The sequence below is a fragment of the Caretta caretta genome, chromosome 8 (assembly GCF_965140235.1).
Source record: "Caretta caretta isolate rCarCar2 chromosome 8, rCarCar1.hap1, whole genome shotgun sequence".
Taxonomy (NCBI): domain Eukaryota; kingdom Metazoa; phylum Chordata; order Testudines; family Cheloniidae; genus Caretta; species Caretta caretta.
Genome location: NC_134213.1, coordinates 61912355 through 61936719, shown reverse-complemented (window position 1 = coordinate 61936719; position 24365 = coordinate 61912355). Strand labels below are relative to the sequence as shown.

General features: G+C 39.3%; 2 protein-coding genes across 2 annotated transcripts in view; one reads left to right on the top strand and one right to left on the bottom strand.

The window, feature by feature from the left end:
* Positions 1-24365, bottom strand: part of CDC73 (cell division cycle 73) — a 174339-nt gene that overhangs the window by 63748 nt on the left and 86226 nt on the right. The window lies entirely within an intron of this gene.
* B3GALT2 (beta-1,3-galactosyltransferase 2) lies at positions 14935-22316 on the top strand. Its single transcript, XM_048860402.2, has 2 exons — positions 14935-15539; positions 20575-22316. Exon 2 carries the CDS (start codon positions 20716-20718, stop codon positions 21982-21984), a length of 1269 nt encoding a protein of 422 aa, XP_048716359.2. The 5' UTR covers positions 14935-15539; positions 20575-20715; the 3' UTR covers positions 21985-22316.

Here is a 24365-nt window from a genome sequence, read left to right as displayed (position 1 = left end):
GAAAGCACAAAATGACCAGGAGGAGAGGTGGCGGGCTGAAGACAGGGCTGAAGCTCAAATGTGGCGGCAGCGTGATGAGAGGAGGCAGGATTCAATGCTGAGGCTGCTGCAGGACCAAACCAGTATGCTCCAGTGTATGGTTGAGCTGCAGCAAAGGCAGCTGGAGCACAGACTGCCACTGCAGCCCCTCTGTAACCAACCGCCCTCCTCCCCAAGTTCCATAGCCTCCACACCCAGACGCCCAAGAACGCGGGGGGCCTTCCGGCCAACCAGCCACCCCACTACAGAAGATTGCCCAAAAAAAAGAAGGCTGTAAAGTTGTAAACTTTTAAAGTGCTGTGCTTAAAGTGCTGTGTGGCATTTTCCTTCCCTCCTCCACCACCCCTCCTGGGCTACCTTGGTAGTCATCCCCCCATTTGTGTGATGAATGAATAAAGAATGCATGAATGTGAAGCAACAATGACTTTATTGCCTCTGCAAGCGGTGATTGAAGGGAGGAAGGGCGGGTGGTTAGCTTACAGGGAAGTAGAGTGAACCAAGGGGCGGGGGGTTTCATCAAGGAGAAACAAAACAGAACTTTCACACCGTAGCCTGGCCACTCATGAAACTGGTTTTCAAAGCTTCTCTGATGCGTACCGCGCCCTCCTGTGCTCTTCTAACCGCCCTGGTGTCTGGCTGCACGTAACCAGCAGCCAGGCGATTTGCCTCAACCTCCCACCCCGCCATAAACGTCTCCCCCTTACTCTCACAGATATTGTGGAGCACACAGCAAGCAGTAATAACAGTGGGAATATTGGTTTCGCTGAGGTCTAAGCGAGTCAGTAAACTGCGCCAGCGCGCCTTTAAACGTCCAAATGCACATTCTACCACCATTCTGCACTTGCTCAGCCTGTAGTTGAACAGCTCCTGACTACTGTCCAGGCTGCCTGTGTACGGCTTCATGAGCCATGGTATTAAGGGCTAGGCTGGGTCCCCAAGAATACATAGGCATTTCAACATCCCCAACAGTTATTTTCTGGTCTGGGAATAAAGTCCCTTCCTGCAGCTTTTGAAACAGACCAGAGTTCCTGAAGATGCGAGCATCATGTACCTTTCCCGGCCATCCCACGTTGATGTTGGTGAAACGTCCCTTGTGATCCACCAGAGCTTGCAGCACTATCGAAAAGTACCCCTTGCGGTTTATGTACTCAGTGGCTTGGTGCTCCGGTGCCAAGATAGGGATATGGGTTCCGTCTATAGCCCCACCACAGTTAGGGAATCCCATTGCAGCAAAGCCATCCACTATGACCTGCACATTTCCCAGGGTCACTACCCTTGGTATCAGCAGATCTTTGATTGCGTGGGCTACTTGCATCACAGCAGCCCCAACAGTAGATTTGCCCACTCCAAATTGATTCCCAACTGACCGGTAGCTGTCTGGCGTTGCAAGCTTCCACACGGCTATCGCCACTCGCTTCTCAACTGTGAGGGCTGCTCTCATCTTGGTATTCATGCACCTCAGGGCAGGGGAAAGCAAGTCACAAAGTTCCATGAAAGTGCCCTTACGCATGCGAAAGTTTCGCAGCCACTGGGAATCGTCCCAGACCTGCAACACTATGCGGTCCCACCAGTCTGTGCTGGTTTCCCAAGCCCAGAATCGGCATTCCACAGCATGAACCTGCCCCATTAGCACCATGATGCATGCATTGGCAGGGCCCATGCTTTCAGAGAAATCTGTGTCCATGTCCTGATCACTCACGTGACCGCGCTGACGTCGCCTCCTCGCCCGGTATCGCTTTGCCCGGTTCTAGTGCTGCATATACTGCTGGATAATGTGTGTGGTGTTTAATGTGCTCCTAATTGCCAAAGTGAGCTGAGCGGCCTCCATGCTTGCCTTGGTATGGCGTCTGCACAGAAAAAAGGCGCGGAACCATTGTCTGCCGTTGCTCTGACGGAGGGAGGGGCGACTGACGACACGGCTTACAGGGTTGGCTTCAGGGAGCTAAAATCAACAAAGGGGGTGTCTTTACATCAAGGAGTATTTCAGGCAGGACTTCACGGAGGGTTCCAATAAGAAATGGTGCACCTACGTTATTGTTCTTATTGGAACGAGGAGGTTAGCCTGGCCTCTGATTGATACATGGCTAGATTTACCTCGCTGCACCTTCTCTGTGAGTGACTGCAGTGTGACCCAGAGGAATGAGTCCCCTAAACAGGGGAGGAGGCAAATGAGTACAAAACAAATCTGGTCTATTTCTTGTTTTGATCCACTCCATCTATCTTTTACATCTTTGGCTGGCAGCAGACGGTGCAGAAGGACTGCATGCCATCCACATCTCATGGCTGCTCGGCAGAAGATGGTACAGTACGACTGCTAGCCATCCTCATCTCTTGCCTGCCCGGCAGAAGATGGTACAATACGACTGCTAGCAATCCTCATCTCTTGTCTGCCCGGCAGAAGATGGTACAGTACGACTGCTAGCAGTCCGTATCGCCTGCTCGCTCACCATAAGACGGTTCAATAGGACTGACTGCAGGACTAAAGAGAATGACCTGGTCAAGTCACTCCAAATTTAGTCCCTGCACCCATGTCTGCCCAGGCGCTCCCAGCCGACGTGGCCAGGAGCACCTCGGACACGACGAGGACGGCTACCAGTCGTACTGCACCGTCTGCTGCCAGAAGGCAATGGGTTGCTGCTACTGTGTAGCAAAGCCGTATCGCGTCTGCCAGCACCCAGGAGACATAGGGTGACCGTTACCTGAGCGGGCTCCATGCTTGCCGTGGTATGGCGTCTGCACAGGTAACTCAGGAAAAAAGGTGCGAAACGATTGTCTGCCCTTGCTTTCACAGAGGGAGGGAGGGAACAGGGGCCTGACGATATGTACCCAGAACCACCCGCGACCATGTTTTAGCCCCATCAGGCATTGGGATCTCAACCCAGAATTCCAATGGGCAGCGGAGACTGCGGGAACTGTGGGATAGCTATCCACAGTGCAATGCTCCGGAAGTCAACTCTAGCCTCGGTACTGTGGAAGCACTCTGCCGAGTTAATGCACTTAGAGCATTTTCTGTGGGGACACACACACTCGAATATATAAAACTGATTTCCAAAAATCAGACTTCTATAAATTCGACCTTATTCCGTAGTGTAGACATACCCTTAGACAGACAGACACTTATGCCTAATTGCAAAAAAAAAAAAAAAAAAAAACAACCAAAACACAAGTTACTTAGCTGGGTTATTTCAACTCAAAAAAATGTAAAACAATGAAATGAAGTTCTTGAAGAAGAAAATAATTACCACCATTTAGGCAATGTTAGACTAGCATTTAAATGTAACATTTTTCAAGATGAAATATTACACAAAAAAAGATACAAAAGAAGACATAGCAAGTAGAAAAACATTTTAAAGGCACTTATGCTAGGTAGACAGTAGAACTTAACCCATCTTCTTTTATCATCTTCATCTTTGATGTTATCAAATTCATCAGTATCACCTCCTTCCTCTTTGATGAATATTGTTTTCCTTCTCTAATCTTAAATTGTAATACATGGTCACCAGAGTCCCAGCAATGGAGGTCTTCAATATAACTGTGTTCTTTTAATGGGTAAGCTGTTTTCATTCAACTGTGGGGATTGTACTCCACACGGTATTACAACTGAAGAGGCTGCTTTCTGCTTTATAATTTGCTCCCTTCGACAAACTGGTTGTTCATTTGTACAGCCTTTAAAATGGCAACAGCCACTATGAGGTCACAAGCTGAATCCAATTCATCATCAAAAAGGTCTTGGTCATGGAAGAGTGAATCAAGAATGTAGGCTGTATTATTTGTGGGAGTGATCATTTTATTTTATCCATGCTGTTTTACCTATTATATTTTTCTCTTCAGTTTTTGTAAGTGGATGGAATTCTGTAATCTCACAAATACCTATTTTAGCATCAAGCAACTTGTTCTTGGCATCAGACAACACAGAACTATCATATTCCATATTCTGAATGGAACTAAGTTCAAGAATCCAAAGAAATGGTCCTAAGAATGTTAAAGCTGATTACTCTGGGGCAATACACAGCCAGCTCTTCAACTGCAGCTGACTCAAGAGCCATATTTGAAGATCTTTGAGACAGTTAATGGAAAGTATGACAAGGCTTACTCAGTGCAGATGAAATTGAGTGCTGTACTGAATGACACTCAAAAAAATGGCTACTGGTACTTGTATTGAAAAAAATTGACAATACTTTTCACTTTTGACACATGTCAAGAGGAAGCTGTCAGACCTGCTACATTTCCAATGAAAAGCTGCATTGTATGGGCACACAACACCTTAGGTGTGCATATTCATTTATCATTAAAGCCTAAACACAGCTCATATTAGCCACATCGTTGGTCACAATGAAAATAAAAGATAGGAAACAGAGTAGGAATAAATGGTCAGTTTTCAGAATGGAGAAAGTTAACTAGTGGTGTCCCCAGAGGTCTGTACTGGGACTAGTCCTATTCAACATATGCATAAATGATCTGGAAAAAGGGATAAACAGTGAGGTGGCAAAATTTTCAGATGTTTTCTAAGACCCAGGGAGACTGTGAAGAGCTACAAAAGGATCTCTCAAAACTGGGTGACTGGACAACAAAATGGCAGGTGAAATTCAATGTTGATAAATGCAAAGTAATGCACATGGGAAAACAGAATCCCAACTATACATATGAAACGATGGGGTCGAGATTAGCTGTTACCACTCAAGAAAGATCTTGGAGTCATTGTGGATAGTTCTCCTAAAACATCCACTCAATATGCAGCAGCAGTCAAAAAAGCTAACCATGTTGGGAATCATTAAGAAACGGATAGAGAATAAGAGAAAATATATTGCCTCTGTATAAATCCATGGTACGCCCACATCTTGAAGTTTATGACACCCTCATTGGGAATATTGCTCCATTAATCAGACACTAGACACATGTGAGGAGCTTGCACAATAAGAACACCAACTCTCTTTCACATCATCCACTTCACCAATCAGAAGACTTACTGTAGGCCATTTCTTTCTTGGTAGTTAGTAAATTGGAACAACTTATGGGAAAAAAACATCAAGCATATAAGGATTTTCAACTATATGAAATGGCTTATTGCTGGCAGAAGTATATCTAGCAAATGTGTGGTGTCAAGTTAGTTTTTTCGGTCATTGGCACACTCTATCCAAAAACCTTTTAATACCCATTTGATGAACATCTGAGGACCTTCCAGGAGTAAGAGATTTTAATGCTGAAGCAGCTAGAGTAGCAAAACTCTTATTAGCCCATATCACTCTTCATCAAAAGACTGACAGCATCATCACGAAACATGAAGATGAAGCAGAAGGGGGATGCACAGAAGAAAACTTTTGTGCAGACCAGTTCTCCCTTTCTTGCTGTTTGACTGCAGTAGTCTATCTTTGACAGTATCTGAATACATTACAAGAATTCAAAAAATGTTTGTCCATTCTAACTACACATCACACACACAGAAGAACAGAACTAATTTCCTCATATTCAGGTCTAGTAAAAAAATCCAAACAAAGGATATTGGCTTCCACTGACTGCATAATTTATGCACTGTACTGTGTGTTTCACTACTTCTGGAATGCTCTCTAGATTATGAAGTTTCTCTTTTATTTCAGTAAACCAGCAGCATTCAGTTCTATTTTTAACTGCTGCTCTTCCAGAAGAACACAGCCAATCAAAAGCTTCAGGCATGCTGCCCCAGAATCCCAGATTACATGGAAAGGGAGAGGGCATGCAGTCCCTCCATCCTGCAGCAAACACAATGGACTCAGCAGCACCAAGAAGGAGGGGGCTTTACCGACATTTAATGTCACACTTTCATTGCCATTTAACTTTTCATGTTCGCAGCAAGGTTTGGCTGGGGATAAATGTGTATGGAGGAAGGAAGGTCATGAAGGAGATTTTTGGTAAAGGCGAGGAATGGGGGTTTATTTACAGGAGTATTTAATATGGGTTGTTTGCTTTGTTGAGGGTGGTGGTGGTGTGTGCGGGGTTAATAGCTGTGATGACTTTTGTTTAAGGGAGAAGCTTAATGGCTGTATATCTTTGCTCTTGGAGTTGGGGGGAAGAGGTTTAATGATTGTTAGGTCATCTGAAACTAAGCTCTTAAAGGGTGTCAATTTCTTTAATGTACTTTCTAAACCATCATGTACACTGATGGGCTCATACACAAATATATTACTTACACACAAAATGTTTGGCTGGAATCTTTCAGAGCAATTAAGATGCTCAACTTGCAATTAGTTCACCTTTTTCCCCCAACAGGTGGCATTAGCATGTAGTAAAGTGAGCGATCAAGATATTTAAATAGGCTTGCTAACAGATGGCACCATTATGCAATCAAAAAACAAAGACTGTCACCTACATCAGGGCATTCTTGCTGGAATATCTGACAATATTTTACTATAGGTCAACACATGGTTAATTGACATTATCTGACTGGTCAACTGACTGGCTTGCGACAGTGATCCTATCCACATAAGTGCAAACTGATCTCAATGAGAATTTACATACATAAAATCAAGATGAAGTTAATTCATGAGGAGCTGGGAGGCAGATGTAGTACATTACTTCATTGGTGGCTTTGACTTCTAAACGGTGAATTATGGAGAAAAATTAAATCCTTAGGATCACAAAAGTAAACCAAAACCTAAAGATGTATTCAATAGTCTTCCACCTACCACACCAGGAGTCAGATATGCTGGGAATTATGTACTCCATTATGTGCGCCAAAACAAAAACAAACAAACAAAAAGTCATTGCACCCTATGTTCTTCAGTGATATGATTATAGCATCTGGGTAACACCCACTAGACCAGATAGAGGGTGGGGAAGGGCCTGTTCAGAGCAACGGGCCATTAGGAAATCAAGAGGCCTTAGGAGAAGCTTATCCCCCACCTCGTGAGCCTTCCTGAGAAGGCTACAGAGATCCTGTAAGTAATGGCTGCTTTGACGCTACAAAGCTATGTGACCAGGCCACATGATGCTAGACTCCATCTTGCGATGTCCATATTTTTTAAAAACTGGTCTGGGCACCAAGTTTTGAAACAAAGGGATGCCGCCATATGCTAAATCTACATAAGGCAGGGAGTGACATCATCTGTGGTTCTTCTCCCCCCACACAAGAAACACGTGAGGAACAAAGATTGATCTGGGGGGAAGTGCTGGATCCAGGCTAAAGGGATTTCTACCCTGTATATGAAACACCTGGGGATTCCAAGCTGCAAAGCAAGTGTAGCTTTGTGCCTTAAGAATCTACAAGTCTGCCTGTACCATCAGTTACGGTGAGAGTCTGCTATTCATATTCAATCTATTTACTATATTAAGCTTAGCTTGCATTTTTTGTTTATCTGCTAGGTAATTTGCTTTGATCTGTTTGTTATTATTTATAATCACTTAAAAATCTATCTTCTGCAGTTAATAAACTTGTTTTTGTTTTAATCTAAACCAGTGAGCTTTGACTGGAGTGCCTGGGGAAAATCTCTGCTTTGTTACCACAAGTGTGCATTGTCCTCTTCACATTGGGGGAGAGGCAGAAGGGGTATTAAACCCATCTACTGGCCAGATTTGACCAGGGCAGGATGGTGCTACTCTAGGGTCCTAGGTTGGGAAGCTGGTGGTTAGAGAGTCTGAGTGTAACTGCAGGTGGGTGTGTGCCTTTCTGTGTGAATGCTGGAGAAAGTGCAGGCTGGAGGGCGTTGCAACTTGTCACAGCAGTACAGTGTAAAAGGGAGCACAGGCTGGTGGTTCAAGAGAGCTTAGTGGTACCCCAGTTCCAGGTGGCACCCTGGGGGGAACCTGTCACAACATGAAATTGGAAAAATCCATGAGCTGATTTTAATCAACAAGGTGCAAAATTTTGGGGAGTTTGTACTTTCACAAAAGATTATCAAAGCTATTCCAGCCAGGGTATATTTTAAAGGGCTCTGAAGGATGGTATATGCAATGTTGCCAAATCTTACAATTTTACAAGTTTCACAATGTTTGGTGTTTCCAAGACTCAGTTCCTGGAGTCATGTAACTCGGGAAGAATCCTAGGTTTCATAAAAAGGGAAATGTGTAGCACTCATGATCATGGAGAAAAAAACAAAAAACGTTTAGAACGTGAACCTTAGGTGGTCAAAAGAATGGGAAAACAACAAAGTAAATAAAAAGAATCCAAATCATGATCTTGGAGGGCTTGAATCATGATTTTTGAATGCTTGAGATGGCAATATTGTACCAGCAAGTGGTTAAAATGTGCACCTCTGCTCATTCAATTATTGCTTTGCTTTTTAATAAAAAAATGCAACTTCTCTTGAAAAAAATCTCCACTGCAAGATCTAGACATTCACACAGTATACATTTCATGGTGATGGTGTTACCATGCTTAATATCATTAGTGATCAAAAGCCACCTAAGTTCCAGTCTTGTGTTCCATTTTATTTACCAGGTTTTCCCTCTTCCTACTTTATCAAGTAATACAAACCGATGTAGCATAGAAGTTGTTACCTTGGGGAATGAGTTTAAATTTCACAATTTTCTATTTTTTAACTGTTTGAAAATGTTCAGTACTGCTGCAGGTTAGCCTTCTCTCCCCTGCTGTGCTGAATCAAAAACACAAGCAGCCATCGTGACAAGCAGGAAGCACTACTTCCTAATATATCAGTGCAGCAGGGAAGTGCTACACAAGCCACAATGCAAATGAAACTATGCTACTCATTCCCTACTGAAAGTGTGCTTTAAACACTCATTTAACACTGGCAAGAATGAGGCATGGTCTACTCTAGAAACCATATACCTATGTTTCTCCGCAGTGTGAAAAATCCCCCCGCCCCCCAAGAGATGTAGTTATATCAAACTAATCCCCAGTGAAGCCACTGCTAGGTCAATGGATGAATTCTTCTGTTGACCTAGCAAGCGTATCTCAAGGAGATGGATTACCTATGCTGACGAGAGAACTCCTTCTGTCAGCAAAGCCAGTGTCTATACGGAGATGCTACAGCAGTGCACCTGTAGCGTTTTAAGTGTAGACGTACCCTTAGATACAAGGCTCAAAGGGAAAGTAGTGAAAATTTAAAGAGTAGAGGAAAAAGGGAGATGAGATAAAGAGGGAGAAAAAGCAATGGATTATTCAGGGAGACCGAAGAGTAGCTCTGTATGTTCCATTTACTTATAACACAAGAGCAAAACAGAGAAGTATGCAGGCCAGCATGTGTTTTGCTGCTCAGGCTTCGGCTTCCCCCACCCCACCTCGAGGTGATGGGGCTCAGGCTTCTCCTCCCCTACCCCCCGCACATCAGTGGGACTCTGGCTATAGTCCCGCCTCTTGGGGTCACATAGTAATTTCTGTTGTCACCATTGTCATGGTGCAATGAAGTTTGAGAACCACTGCTCTAATTTTATTATTTTCTTCCAAACTCAAATTTTAAGGTTTTTTTGTATGCATCCTGTGGTAAAGTAAAGTACCGATCCACCTGCTGTTTGCTATTTTACAAATTCAATTGCTCTACACAAGCCAAAGCTGAATCTACACAACTATGAACCATTCCTTTGAACTGCTTTGATTGTTTGTAATGATTTACATGACAAAGGGGCTGGGATAATTTAGCAAGACACCTGGAGAAATATAAGCAGTATATTTTCTGACCTTAAAAAAAGAAGGCTTTTTCTGTTTGTGTTTCTCTGGCAGGTTTCTTAAGGTTTGCCTTGGTATCATTTAACATCAAGTACAGAAAGAGAGTGCACAGCTGTGATAACTGATTAAGAATGGAAGGGAAAAAAAAGCCAACATGGCCGAAATGCCAAAAGCACCTGCTGATCTGTGCTCAACATCATAGTTTTAATTCCTCTAGTATTATTGCTATATTTCTATTAGCCATGTAAGAAACTCACAAAGTAATGTAAACATTAAAATCTGTAGATTAGCTATAGTTAAACTTAGAAAGGCAAAAGTCCAAATTGCTTTTAGAAAAAATTTTAAGCAATTATAATGTATGTGAAGCAATTAAGCAACAGTGAAAGTCTGAGAAGGAAAATAAGGAAGACAACACTGACACTTGTGGTCATTTCTAGATTTCAGTTTTTCATTCAGTTAAGAAAATACTTGTGACACTAAATTATGCACCTGTGTTCTGAGCATAAAATAAACCACAAGTAAAACACTGCAACACTGGCTACACTACAAACTGGATAATTTCTTTATTTAAAACAAAGAACAGTTATTAGTATATGAATAAATGTTTATATGCAGAGAGTTTAAGATACAGAATCGTCTCTAACTTAATTAGAACTAAAGAGAATTAAATAAATATATTTCTGAAAAACAGTTACACCTGTGTAAGTAAATAAGTACCAGAACGGGAAAAACAATGTCTATAGATCTAGGGACTGAATTGTTCATAAGATTCAACTAAGGCCAAAACAATCAACTTGAAAACTATGCCATTTGCTATATTTAAATTGTTCATTGTAATATGCTGAAAACTCTACAACATATACATTTTGGAATAGAATCATCGCACATACAGCTCTGCAGCGCAACTTCAGCCTTTTCAGCCACATACACCTGGATTTAGAAGCTGAACTATTCCATTCTCAAAGCTGTCTATTCCATACATTCCACATACAGACTTGCACAGCCATTTTATTATGTTTTAACAGCTATCAGTATTTAATTGCATGACAGAAGTGTTTTAACCCAAAACATAATTTAACAGAAGTAAAAACAAAGTATACAAAATGATTCTAAATTATGCTGTGCTATGCAGCAGCATGCAAAGTAAAGCAGTTAAAATTAAGAAGCAGAAGTATACTGCAAGTTAAATGTTCAGATGGGTAGCCAGGAATATGAGCGAAGTAACATTGATGGCCATAAAGCCACAAGTTCGAAAATGTGCCCATATTTTTTTTTTGTTTGACAGAAACATTTCAAACTTTTCAATAAAGATGCACAAACGTTTCTGACAGTACACCTAGGCCAGAGACGCCATATTCACTCCAAAGTTAAGTGGGCTCTGTTTTGCCCACACACCAGCAGGCCGCAGGCCAAAGGCTGCCGATCCCTGATCGACAGACACCACCACCAAGCGACTGAAACACTGATCAAAGGCGAGAGCCTGACTGAAAGGCAACCAGCCAGCCTGTGGTGAGAAGCATCTAAGTTTGTAAGGGCACTGAAAGTGTGAAGATCAGCTTTAAAAGCAAAGAGCATTCTTTTCATTTGACCAAATCCGACTTGTTGTGCTTTGACTTCTAATCACTGAAAATCTCTCTTTTGTAGTAAATAAATTTGTTTGTTTATTCTACCTGAAGCAGTGTATTTGGTTTGAAGCATGTCAAAGACTCCCCTTGGGATGACAAGCCTGATGCATGTCAAGTTCTCACCCATAAGCAATATGCCACCCATAACCATTAAGTGGTCACTAACCAAAAACAAAATAAAAATTTAGCCTTCATAAGTGGACTTCTTATAATTTTTGTATATATCTTAATAAAGCATTTACAGACAAATACTGGGATCATCGTGCATTATAGCACTTAGGCACATATTGGAATACATAGCCTTTCATAGATTGTTTTGCCATGCCCAAAACAACAAATGAAAATAAATAAAAACAGTAAATGGATTTTAGTGAGCTATCCTACACTTGCTCCTCCACTTCAGATAAGTCCATTTCTTCCAAGCATGCAGTTTAACATCAGCAAAATTCAAAAAAAAAAAAAAAAAAAAAAAGCAGCAGCCTTCAGGTGGATATTCAAAAGCATTGCTTATGTAAATCACTATCACTAAATTAACTACATGAATTCTTTTTGATTTTCCAGGAAATACTTCAGAAAACAGCAGGTTGGCTTTCAACCGGTCATATTTGGTGTAATCTGTTACTACACATATACAAACTATGGGCTTGACTACACTTACAGCACCGCAGTGGTGCTGCTGCAGTACTTAGTGAAGATGCTACATTAGAACCTCAGAGTTACAAACGCAGAGTTACGAACTGACCAGTCAACCACACACCTCATTGGAACCAGAAGTATGCAATCAGGCAGCAGCAGAGACAAAAGAGAGTAAATACTGTACAGTACTGTGTTAAACTACTAAAAAAATAAAATAGACAGGGAAAGTAGTATTCTTCTTCTGCATAGTAAAATTTCAAAGCTGTATTCAGTCAATATTCAATGTAAAGAACAACCATAATGTTTTGTTCAGAGTAACGAACATTTCAGAGTTACGAACACTCTCCACTACCAAGGTGCTCATAAATGAGGTTCTACTGTACCTACACCGACAGAAAAGGTGTAGTTAATCCACCTCAGAGAGGAGGTAGCTACGTCGACCTGCTTTCTACACTAGGGGTTAGGTTGGTATAGCTGCATTACACCAGGGGGTGGATTTTCACTCCCCTAAGTAATAGTTAAACTGATGTAAGGTGGTAGTGTAGACCAAGCCTTAATATATTTAAGTTTTGGAAGAAGGGGAGGATGAGTTGTATATGTCCCAAAGTTTGAACAGACACGTCAGTAGACAGGCAGGAGGAATACACACTTTTCTCAATACTGATTCTTAATTATTTATAGTGCACTTTGGGCAGTATAGTTACTGCCTACAATTACTCACCCTTTTGGTTTTTTAAAATCACTATTTTAGACCAAAGCAGATACAAGTCTTTACCAATATACAGTAACTCCTCACTTAACTTTGTCCTGGTTAACGTTGTTTCATTGTTACATTGCTGATCAATTAGAGAACATACCCGTTTAAAGTTGCGCAATGCTCCCTTATAATGTTGTTTGGCAGCTGCCTGCTTTGTCCACTGCTTGCAGAAAGAGCAGCCTGTTGCAGCAAGCTGGTGGGGGCTTGGAACCAGGGTGGACTGGCAGCTCCCCCATCAGCTCCACTAAGTTCCCTGTGCAGCAGCCGCCCAGCAGGCTATCAAGTGCCAGGCAGTTCAGCTGTCCAGACCCCCTCTGCCGTGGAGCTGCTCCCGGGAGCCTCCTGCTTGCTGTGCAGGGGGAGGGGGAGAAGAGAAGAGAAGAAGAAGGGTATTGTCAGAGTGTCCCGCTCCCCATACTCATGTACCCCGTGTTCACAGAGCGGGGGAGGAGGGGACAACAGGGCTCAAGACGGAGGGAGCTTCCTAGCACTAGCTGCTGTCTCAACTTGCCGATCTACTTTAAAAGGCAGTATACTTAGGGTGGGGTCAGCATACTTGAAGGGGCAACGCGCGCGACACACACAACGTGTGTTCTCTGTCTCTCTCTGCCATGCTGTCTCTCCTCCCTCCATTCCTGTTGCCTTGTAGAGTGTGAGGCTACATTAACAACATGTTGACCCTTGAGGGCTCAGCTGAATGCTAGTTCATCATTTAGCAGTAAGGCTTTCTCTGGGAAATATCCCACCCTCTTACTCCACCACCTCAACCAAGCTTCACAATCATCATTGTGCACAGTATTAAATTGTTTAAAACTCTGTGTGTGTGTGTGTGTGTGTGTGTGTGTGTGTGTGTGTGTGTGTAGTCTTGTCTGGTGAAAAAAAGTTTCCTGGAACCTAACCCCTCCCTCCCCCATTTACATTGATTCTTATGGGGAAATTGGATTCTCTTAACATCGTTTCGCTTAAAGTAGCATTTTTCAGGAAAATAACAACAATGTTAAGCGAGGAGTTACTGTATAGTACCTCAAAGAGGGTAACAGGTTTACACAAATTGTAATTAGGATTGGAAATATAGACTGAAAAAAGGTCATCCTAATTAACATGTTGGACTTCTATACGTTGATATTTTGGTAAAAAAAGGTATATCTCCGATTAAATCGTTTTTGGAAGTTATCAGAACATGCAGCTGGAACAGTAAACCACATTGACTGCACCTGGGGAAGCATCAATTGTTATTTAATTTCCATTACAGCAGGTACTTGCCCAGTGCACTACACAAGTCAGAGGTAGCATATAATATGGTAGTCCAATGAAGAAATTCTCAATCTTAGTCAATGGCTAGTCCCATTAGAAGAGTTTCAGAAATGAAAAATCAGTGGACCGTTTTCAAAGGACGAGATGGATAAATGCTCAAATATTCATTCTTCAGTACAATTGTGTTCCCCATAATTGAGTAAAATCTTTGGAGTTTTTGCAGTTCTGCATCTACTGCATACATCACATAATTTACTATGATACTTTACTATGATACAGCCATAAAAGGACCTGGTTGTTGAAATGAGAGAAAATAAAATTTAATGCAAGTTGTATTAAAGAATATCAAGGCAAATTATATAGCTTAGACATTTCAAAAGAAGAAAAAAAATATAAAAATATCAGGGTCTCTTACAATCATTCAACTTTCCTATTTCTTCAATGCTGAACTTTGTGACTTCTACCAATGAAGGAAACCACTAACGGCTGAATGCCTTGGTATTTGTAGATTAGCTGCTGCCAACTGCTTTGACTAAATTAAGATCATGAAGAGGAGTTTCCACATGAGCAGTCATGGGTGTAGGGAATAAAGGTGGGGGCATTCTATTTTTATTTTATTATAATATAGTAGGACATATGTCCTATTTTACACGGAATAACCAGGCATGTTCACAGAGCAGTGAAGGGGTTAACCAAAGCTAACATATTTAAAAGCTTATAGCTTTTATCCTCTGCAGAAGTATACCCAGAATAAGAAAATGTAATGTCTAACAAAAAAAACATTAGAGAATTGTAAGTTATGGCACTAAAGATAAGGCAGTACAATTTGAAAAACAAACTGAATCATTCATTTAATAATCATCCCATTTTCATATTATTCACTCAGCACTACACTTGTACTGAATAAGTATCATTTATCAAACAGAAGTAAAAACCTGTAAGCTTTCTGGCTGCCTTAGGATTTAGTCAAAATGAATGCAAACAATCACGTGGGAGTCAACCAAGCAATGACGTTAAATTCTGCTCTGTCAGAAGACAGCATCTGTCAAAGCCCACATTTAAACTGCTGCCTGCCTGTGCAGCAGCTGAAGAACTATGGAATAGATTTTATAAACCAAAACCCTTAGATAAAATTCTCAAAACCTTTTCAGTTACTGCCTAGCAACAAAGGAGGAAGGAAGGACGGATGGACGGAAGAGATAAATCCCATTATTGAATGCAACTGAACCACTACACTCTAGCACTTGCTGCTTAACATTATCGCTAGAAATATGGATACTGAGACGAGAATACAGCACTGCATTGTCCGACAAGGGAAATGCCAGATGTAAAAGCTTCAATGCATCAATTGTCAGGAGCAGACAACCCTCCTCGGAACACAAGCAAGAGCTACTGTTCTTTTGTTTGAAAGATGAACAAAAGACCCCAAGAAATGGACACTTATAAGCAAAGAAGGTAACACAGCAACGAGCAGACAGATGGACAAACTGGATACCGTGAAAAGCAATCGCAGGAAGCAGACGTTTGGGGGATGTGCGCATGTTCGATAGCATCTTTTTTGCTGAAGTGATGCGTGCCAAAACTATTTTCAGTGGCAATAATCCTCTCAACATAAATGTCCTAACCAAGGAAGGTATGTCTAAAGCATGTGTGAGATATTCATTCAATTGTCTATTACCTTTGCATCCTATAGGTATAGATCACTGCCAGCCTATAGTTCCCAGAGATAACATTTCCATGAACAGTGGAAAAAGAATTCCAGCAGTTCCTCCCCCCCAGCACCCACACAACAGAGAACAAATGTCACTACTGCTTTACTTCTTAGTTAAATATGTTTCTCACAGTCAACTGAGGGTTAAGGGTAGGGAAGAGGGATTATGGGGATAATGTAGCTATCTGTGGTTATTGTATTTGAGAAATTAAACTTAAAAACCTCTTGTTTTAAAAAAAAAAATCAGTTAACCATCCTCTCAAACTAGGTCAGATTTAATCCTTATCTGAAGTAATCTTAAAGCCCTGGTAAAATGGCTGTGTGTGACACACACTGAGAGCCCTGAACCGTCAAAACAGACCATGCAGTCAAATTACATTAGTTAAGTAGTACCTTCAATCCTTTTTGAATTTTCTATATAGTGCTCTTAAACACAAACAAAACATCAGATTAAATATTATCAGCATGCCTAATTTAGGACTAAAAAAGCATGCAAAAGAATGGACACGATTTAATCTACCAGAAGTACAATTAACCACCACATTTACAAGTAGTATCAGGCTCCACTGAGATCCCCAAAGGAAACCTTAATATACTGGTATCACTCAAGATGGTGAGCATATAATTTACATCATGCCATCGTTACAAGTTATCTGCTTCATATGTAACACATTAATTGTTTAACTCTGACTATAAAAAAAGGCACCATGATAGAAATGATTGAAAATCAGTTTACCTATTGTTTAGCTCGGTAACCTTAAAATACTTTATTGATAAAAAACGAAGAGGAATCTCAGGAATATCTGAAATAAAAATAAAAGACCTGAATCTATAACAATCTTATAGAGCTACAGAGTGAACATCCTTATCTGCAAAATCTAACAATAAAACATGATAAATGATTAAAGAGTGTTATATAGAAGTGCTTACTTTGTCCCAGGTAATTCTAACATATGATAAAACTAATGCAACTGTAGACAAAGTCTGCATGTCTAATTTAACAAAAGATACAGCAAGATGATGTAACTTGAAAACTGAGTGGCACCTTGAAAAAACAAAACACAACTCGTGTATTAAATCTGTCCAAAACACTAATTTTGTAAAAGATTCACTGAAAAAAAAAAGTAACAGCAGCAAATGTGCCAATGAGTGATGGTTAATTTTGTGAATTTCATTATTTAAAATTATTGGATTTTAACAAACAGAAAAGAAACATCAGTTTGAGCATAGTCCATTTTGTGAAAAGGATTAATGCAGTTAATATGTCAACACAGATATTAGGCCCTGCATAAAGTGCTTAAACCCTGCTGCTATTTACCACCAGTACACCAATTCTCAGGCTGCCTTCACAACTTTTCCCTCTAATTAAGGGTTTACCCACACAGAGCTAATCAAAATATGAAAATCCAGGATGTATAAATGCAGAGCTGAAACTAAAGCTTCAATCTGCAGAGCCATAATTATTGAGCACTACTGGAAATAGGAGCTGAAACACAAGCAGGGCAAAGACCAAAAATAAAACATTCAAGAGGCATTCTACAGTTGAACTTGGTCTATTCACAATACATCAATCACTGCACATTCAAGTGTTGAGAAACAAATAGAGCTTTTATAAATAATATGCTTAAAATGCACAGCTGCATACTATAGCATTCAAAGGACAAGGTGACTATTCGACTCTCTAGGTAGGTTTAGTCCCACTTATCAGTAACACAGGATGTGTTAATTCTAAGCTTTTTAAAAAATACAGCTTAATATTACTGACTGAACAAGTGTTTGATAATACTCTACCTAATAAAACAGTCAAGTGGCAGGAAACAAATCCATTAATGCTTTTCATAATGTACACTGCCAACTTCTCACAGTCTGTTAAACATTAGACAAATTTTATTAGGTAATACAATCTGTCACTTTTTCTTCTCCAAAAAAGGACAATTACTATACTTAGAGATAAAATTCTTAATTTCCTTCACGCATTTTAAAATGTTTTGAACTACAATTACAAATGACATAATGAAGACATCAAGTTTTAATTTAGTCTTCCAGTAAATATTTCCACAAGCCTAGAGAAGACATTTTTAAATACAAGAAATATTATACAATTTTTGAATATACGATTTTATGAACATCCATGACAAGAAACATTTGAAGAAATCACCTCATTTTTTTGAAGTTTTGAGTTGAGGATAGGCTTAGCATATTAAGAAATTTAAACAGACCACATAAGCATGCAGACTCTAAATAAGCTTCAACTTTTAAAATCCTCTATTCCTATATTTTCTTGTGAAAATTAATTCAAAACAAGTTTTCAGAAGTTTGTTGTACATGAAATAGTCTTCAGTACTTTCAAGTTCCTCTAACTAAAAATGGGTGCACAGAAAAAAGTTACATCAATTAAACATTGAAATATTATTTCATAGTTACAGCTACCAAAGTAAAATTCACTGAAATCTTTTGCATTTAATAAGAGGAAGTTGTAGTAGTGGAGTTATTCAGTGTGTCTACAAAGTTAAACTGAACTGCAGTTGCTATCCTTCATTCAGCTTTTCAAGAAATTCTGTATTTTACCTTTCTGAAATCTATAAGAGCCTACATACATATGTAATGGAGTGACAATGTTTTACCATATATATCCCTGCCCTCAGAAGCGGACATTAAATATTCATTGAACTGAGAGATGTTGGCTGAACCGACATTTGAAGTAAGACTGTTGTATTTGCTTTCATGTAAAATTTTTCAAAACTGAAACCACTGATTTTTCACATAAAATGCACTGTCAGCGTTATATATTTCTCTCTCTCTCACACACACACACCCCCACAACCCCCCAAGTTCATGAATAGGCAGATCAGCTCAAAATTAAATCCTGAGGGATTTATTTCCTCCTACACAGACAATTTCATGTTAGTTCTCAAATTAAATATTTTTATCACTTACAACTTTAACCTCCATGTTAGAGATATGCATTGTGTACATTCTAAAATAGTTTTAGAGGCAGCTCAGTATCAAGTAAATGACATGAGCCACTAAATTTCAACTTCAGACAAAACTATTTCAACTCAGTGGGTTTAGGCACTGCATACAATAGTAGAAAATGTTCATATAGAAGAGTTGAATATATCACTGAGCAAATATTTTACTGTTTCAGAAGCAGAATTTTGGAACTGTACAGCCTTTTCAGATATATTTACATTGTTAAAAATCATGGTTAAAATCCCCACTTACTTGCTCCTCCTAGTGGAGGTTAATAAGATAGACAAACTATAGCTTTCATTCAGTAAGATAATACTTCCAGCACTGTATCCAAATATTCTGAATGAGCTTTCCTCTGCATAAAGATATATTCATTTTTTCCACTTTAAATTTAGTTTGACATATGGCCACTTTTTAAAAAATTCTACATCAAGTTTTTAGAATCATTTTTATTTTTTCTGCATGTTTCGGGCACTGGCTATATATACACACACACACACACACACACACACGTGTTTGTGGGAGTAAGTAAAGATTTTTAATCGCTAACCATAGTATGATTTAATAAATTATCTCTGTGCCAACCTTTCAAATTACATCTTTACAGTTTAAATCTTGTAATTATCCATGTAACATGTCACTACCTTTTTTAAAATGAAAAATTAATGCAAATATTGGCTTTGGAAGATAGCGAAGTAATTAAATAAAATTACTCATTTACATAAAAGAAGTGTTTTCCATGGGACTCCAACAAGATAGGCTTCTTTTTTTTCCAACTCAAAACCCTAGAGTCTAGAAATAAATTAGAGCAAATTGAAAATCACGAACAAATTTGTACTGTGCAATGAAAGGCTCATTTATGAGATGATGTGATCAGCTTTTAATATGCAACATCATGAAGCTGCCATATTGACTCTGCTCTTGAATCTAAAATAAATTTATGAGGCGATGGGAAGTGATGCTGTAAAGCTAAGCTAGCAAATTTTCTATAGTTGCAGCTGCTAGTGTAATTTTGTTTTAACTGTAACATTGTAACAGAAGCATACAAGTTAGTTACTTTAAAAACAATGAAAGTATTAATAATCTGTGATTTACTATAAAAATTGAGATTACTGTGTAATTTTACTTTGTACACACAACTGAACTCTCCGTGACTATAGTAAATTAAATATTTAATTTTAAAATTAACCACAGAGGATTCAGGTAAGGAAAATGTTCTCTTCAACCCCTCCTTGTGGAACAAAAGGTTAAAGGTGAGTCAAAGACGAACAAATGCATTTATCGTTTATCATGCAATGAGGTTACTGGACCCCGAAAATTAATTTGACAGATGCAACTTCTCACGGAGTTTCTGAACACAGTAGGGGCCAATGGAAACATGCCAAGCAGTGTACTGTGACTAACAGAACTCTGCTATAATCAACCTTGCACCGTCTGTCCCACTACCCAAACATGACCATTTTACAAAAAGGGCCTCTGACTGTGAGCCATACTACCCACTACATGTCAAATCCATTTTAATTAATGCCAATAAACCTTCCCATCTGGTATCAAGGCCTTTTCATCTGGCCTTTCTCAACAACTGTAGAACAGTTTTACATTCACTATACATAGAGCTGATTTAAGTCAGCTTCAGACTTTCTTGTCCAGAGTTGAACAAGCTACCTTTTATTGCACAGTGGGAAGGAGAAGACAAATCATTAGTATCTAGGATACGCTACCCATATAAAGCAAAGTTTTTTGTAATTTAATCAAGCGCTATACTTTTCCCAAATGCTAATGCATCAAGTATATTTTAACCTAAAAATTAAGTTTGCTTTTTAGTGTGGAATTCAACTTTCTGTTTAGATAATTACACTGGGACTAATATTTTATCATTAAAATTCAAATTTTATTTGTTTCTTATTTCTCACTGTAACTTTAGATTATAAAAACCTGATCTTAAGGTGAATTGTAAAAGATTGTTATTTTTTCACCTATGCAGCAGAGTGACCCTTTTGCAGAGAATTACTCAACGTGAATACAACAGAAGATGAAAACCAAAAAATAGCAGTGGATTCAGAAAGAAAGGAAAAAGCATTTTGTTGAACCATTATCTCACATCTCATTGTTGGATACGTACAACATGCTTCAGTGGAGAAGACGACACTGCTGTTTTGCAAAAATGACGTGGAATACCAAAAGGTCTCTGTTTCGCACCCATCTTATTGGTCTGCTTTCTCTCGTGTTTCTTTTTGCTATGTTTCTGTTCTTTAATCATCATGACTGGCTGCCAGGCAAGGCTGGATTCAAAGAAAATCCTGTGGCTTACACTATTCGAGGATTTAGGTCTACAAAAAGTGAGACAAACCACAGTTCTCTGAGGAACATTTGGAAGGATACAGTCCCTCAGACTCTGAGGCCTCAGACAGTCACTAATTCCAACAACACTGACCTGTCACCACAAGGAGTAACTGGTTTAGAGAATACACTTAGTGCCAATGGAAGTATTTACAATGAGAAAGGTACTGGACATCCAACTTCATATCATTTTAAGTATATAATAAATGAGCCCAAAAAATGCCAGGAGAAGAGTCCTTTTCTAATACTACTCATAGCTGCAGAACCAGGCCAAGCGGAAGCTAGACAAGCTATTCGGCAAACGTGGGGAAATGAAAGCTTGGCACCGGGTATCCAAATTGTTCGAATTTTTTTGCTGGGCTTAAGCATTAAACTAAATGGATACCTCCAACGTGCCATACTGGAGGAAAGCAGACAATACCATGACGTTATTCAACAAGAATATTTAGACACTTATTATAACTTAACCATTAAAACTCTTATGGGGATGAACTGGGTTGCCACCTACTGTCCAAATGTTCCCTATGTTATGAAAACGGACAGTGATATGTTTGTCAATACTGAATATTTAATACATAAGCTTCTGAAGCCAGAACTGCCTCCAAGGCACAAGTATTTTACAGGTTACCTAATGAGAGGGTATGCACCTAATAGGAACAAGGATAGCAAGTGGTATATGCCACCTGATCTGTATCCAAGTGAGCGTTACCCTGTATTCTGCTCAGGAACTGGTTATGTTTTTTCTGGAGATTTGGCAGAAAAGGTATTTAAAGTCTCTTTGAGCATCAGACGCTTGCACTTAGAGGATGTATATGTGGGCATCTGTCTTGCCAAGTTGCGAATTGACCCTATGCCCCCACCCAATGAGTTCGTCTTCAATCACTGGCGAGTTTCTTATTCCAGCTGTAAATATAGCCACCTAATTACCTCCCATCAGTTCCAGCCTAGTGAACTGATCAAATACTGGAATCACTTACAACAAAATAAGCACAATGCCTGTGCCAATGCAGCAAAAGAAAAAGCTGGCAGGTATCGCCATCGTAAACTGCATTAAAAAAGACAATACTCCCTCTATAAAAACTATCCCATGTGCAATTTGTACATATTGCTGAAAGCATGTACAGTGAAAACAGATGAGCTTAATGGGACAGTCTTTAGTTAAGCCCTCATCACATAATGGAGTTTGAAAATTATTTTTTTAATTTTAGAAGAGTATAATTCTTGAAGATAGTAATATTATGAAACTATAACCAAAAGGGTTTCCAAACAAATTTGAGGAAAAAGATGGTATATAAGGATTTTTCTGTGTTAATGTGCAATAATAAGCATGAACACTTTGGTGGTACGATTGCTATTTTATGTGCCAATAAAATATAATTGAGCATATTTTCCACACTAAATTTTTTTTTTTAATGCACACACTGCACTAATTCAAAAAATTCTTTCCTCTTCAGCCATTAATGATTTCATTCTGTTGTCTAGAACGGTTGTAAATAAAACTATCCGTGACAAGTTAAGGACATTTTGTAAGTAAGTTTACTTCCCTAACTTCAGAACCATATTAAAAAGTGATTACACAGCTGTTTCACAAGCAATAGGAGTTTAGTAATGTGACATTTACAATTTGAGAAGAAACTACCAATGTATTTTAAAGCACTGAGCACATATTTTACTACAGTAAGACGAACAAAACTCGCAGTTTAGAAGGCTGCTGTTTTAGATTAAAAATTTAAATTGAGAAGTCACTGAAGGTAATTTCAAACTCTGAATTATATTCGGAGGATGACACCATAATCTCGGTGTCAAAGAGCATCCTCGTCTAATATATTACTCACCATGCAAGTCCATTATATCTGCTATTGCATTCACTTTCTTTGAGGTAGTTAAAGGTACATGAAAAATGCAAAACTCAAAACCTTTGATCTGGTCTCAAAAATGGTCCGGGGGGGGTAGGGGGGGAGGACTGCAGTTCCCTTCCCCTCTCAAAAATACTATTAACTAAGTGAAAATTGTCATTTGAGCAAAGTAAGCCAAAAATCTTCTTTTTCACAAAGGTGGTATGGAAGTGATAATTTAGCAAAACTGACATTTCTGGATAGTAAGATGGTCTAAAAAAATAAAAACAAAAAACATGAGTGCGATGAAAGTCACTCTTGCGTCCCACTAAAAGTGAAAGGTAAAAATATAGATTATATTTATAGGTTTTCACTCTACCAATGCACATATTTAGAAAGCTCATTTCCCAATAGGTTGCTGCCTCCTAATGCTAGATTTCTAAGTCACTGTTTGTTGTCACAGTGCCAGGTTTACAGCCATATACCTTTGATTTAGTAGAAAACCTTCCTGCAACCTCCAATAGTACCTTTATTGGGCAAAAAAAATGCTTGATTGGGTAATAGTTATATTATTCGATTCACTTTTATTATTTATTTTAATAAAAACAGACTATAGCTATGGTCACTCAAACCTTCCTTTACAGGGATGTTACTCAGAAGGTAACGGTTAGTCAGCTTCTGCATTATTTAAGACTTCTCTGGTTTCCCCTAATCTTTATTGCAGTGGGTTTTCAAACGATGTAAGGCACAGAGAATGTACTGATTTTTTGGTTGATCTTCAGGTAATAATGGAAAGACATCATGAGTCCACACAGATACTGCTTACTCTTAGCCACCTTTGATATGATTGACCACAAGTCAAGTACTAGTAGGTATGAAGAAGCTACATTACAGTGGTTGTGTTTTTTCCTCCCATAGAACCCTGAGCTCTTTGGTAACATGAGCAATTTGATTTTAGAGGTCTCTCTCACCACCTTTCTGTATTTAATTTAACTACTCAGATAGTACCACAACCACAGTGTATGAGCATCTTCAAAATATTTAACAGAACAATCTCTCTTCTTTCCAGGCCTGTAGGAAAAATTGCTTGACTAGTTTATATTTGCATGAGAGAGTGGATATGTTGCTTGGATTACGCAAAAAGCTGCACTGAAGAAATAAATCTTATTTGTTCTGAAAATGACGACATCCATAGCCATTCCCTCTACATGTACATGAAGGTGACGGAGGGAAACAAACTTTGGGGCTGCTGCTTTACCACTGTTCTGATACCCATTTTTGGTTTTCCTTCAAATTCAGATCCAACAGTTTGCTTTCCAGTTGATACGTGTCAGAGATAGCATTCTGGATGAAAGCTAGACAAGATAATAATGCTGCTGGTTATTGGGAAGACATCTGGAGAGATGGTTGGGGGCAGACTGTTCAAGGAACAGCGTACATCCTTAATGGAGTGATTATGTGATATGCTATAATGGGTTTATAATGTATTCAGCACTGGTCCCTGATGTTCAGTTAAGAGCAATGGCTCAAGATGCCTTCCCCAATCAACAGCTGACAGAATACAGCCCTTCCTCTCTGAGTAGGGCCTCAATACTTAGCC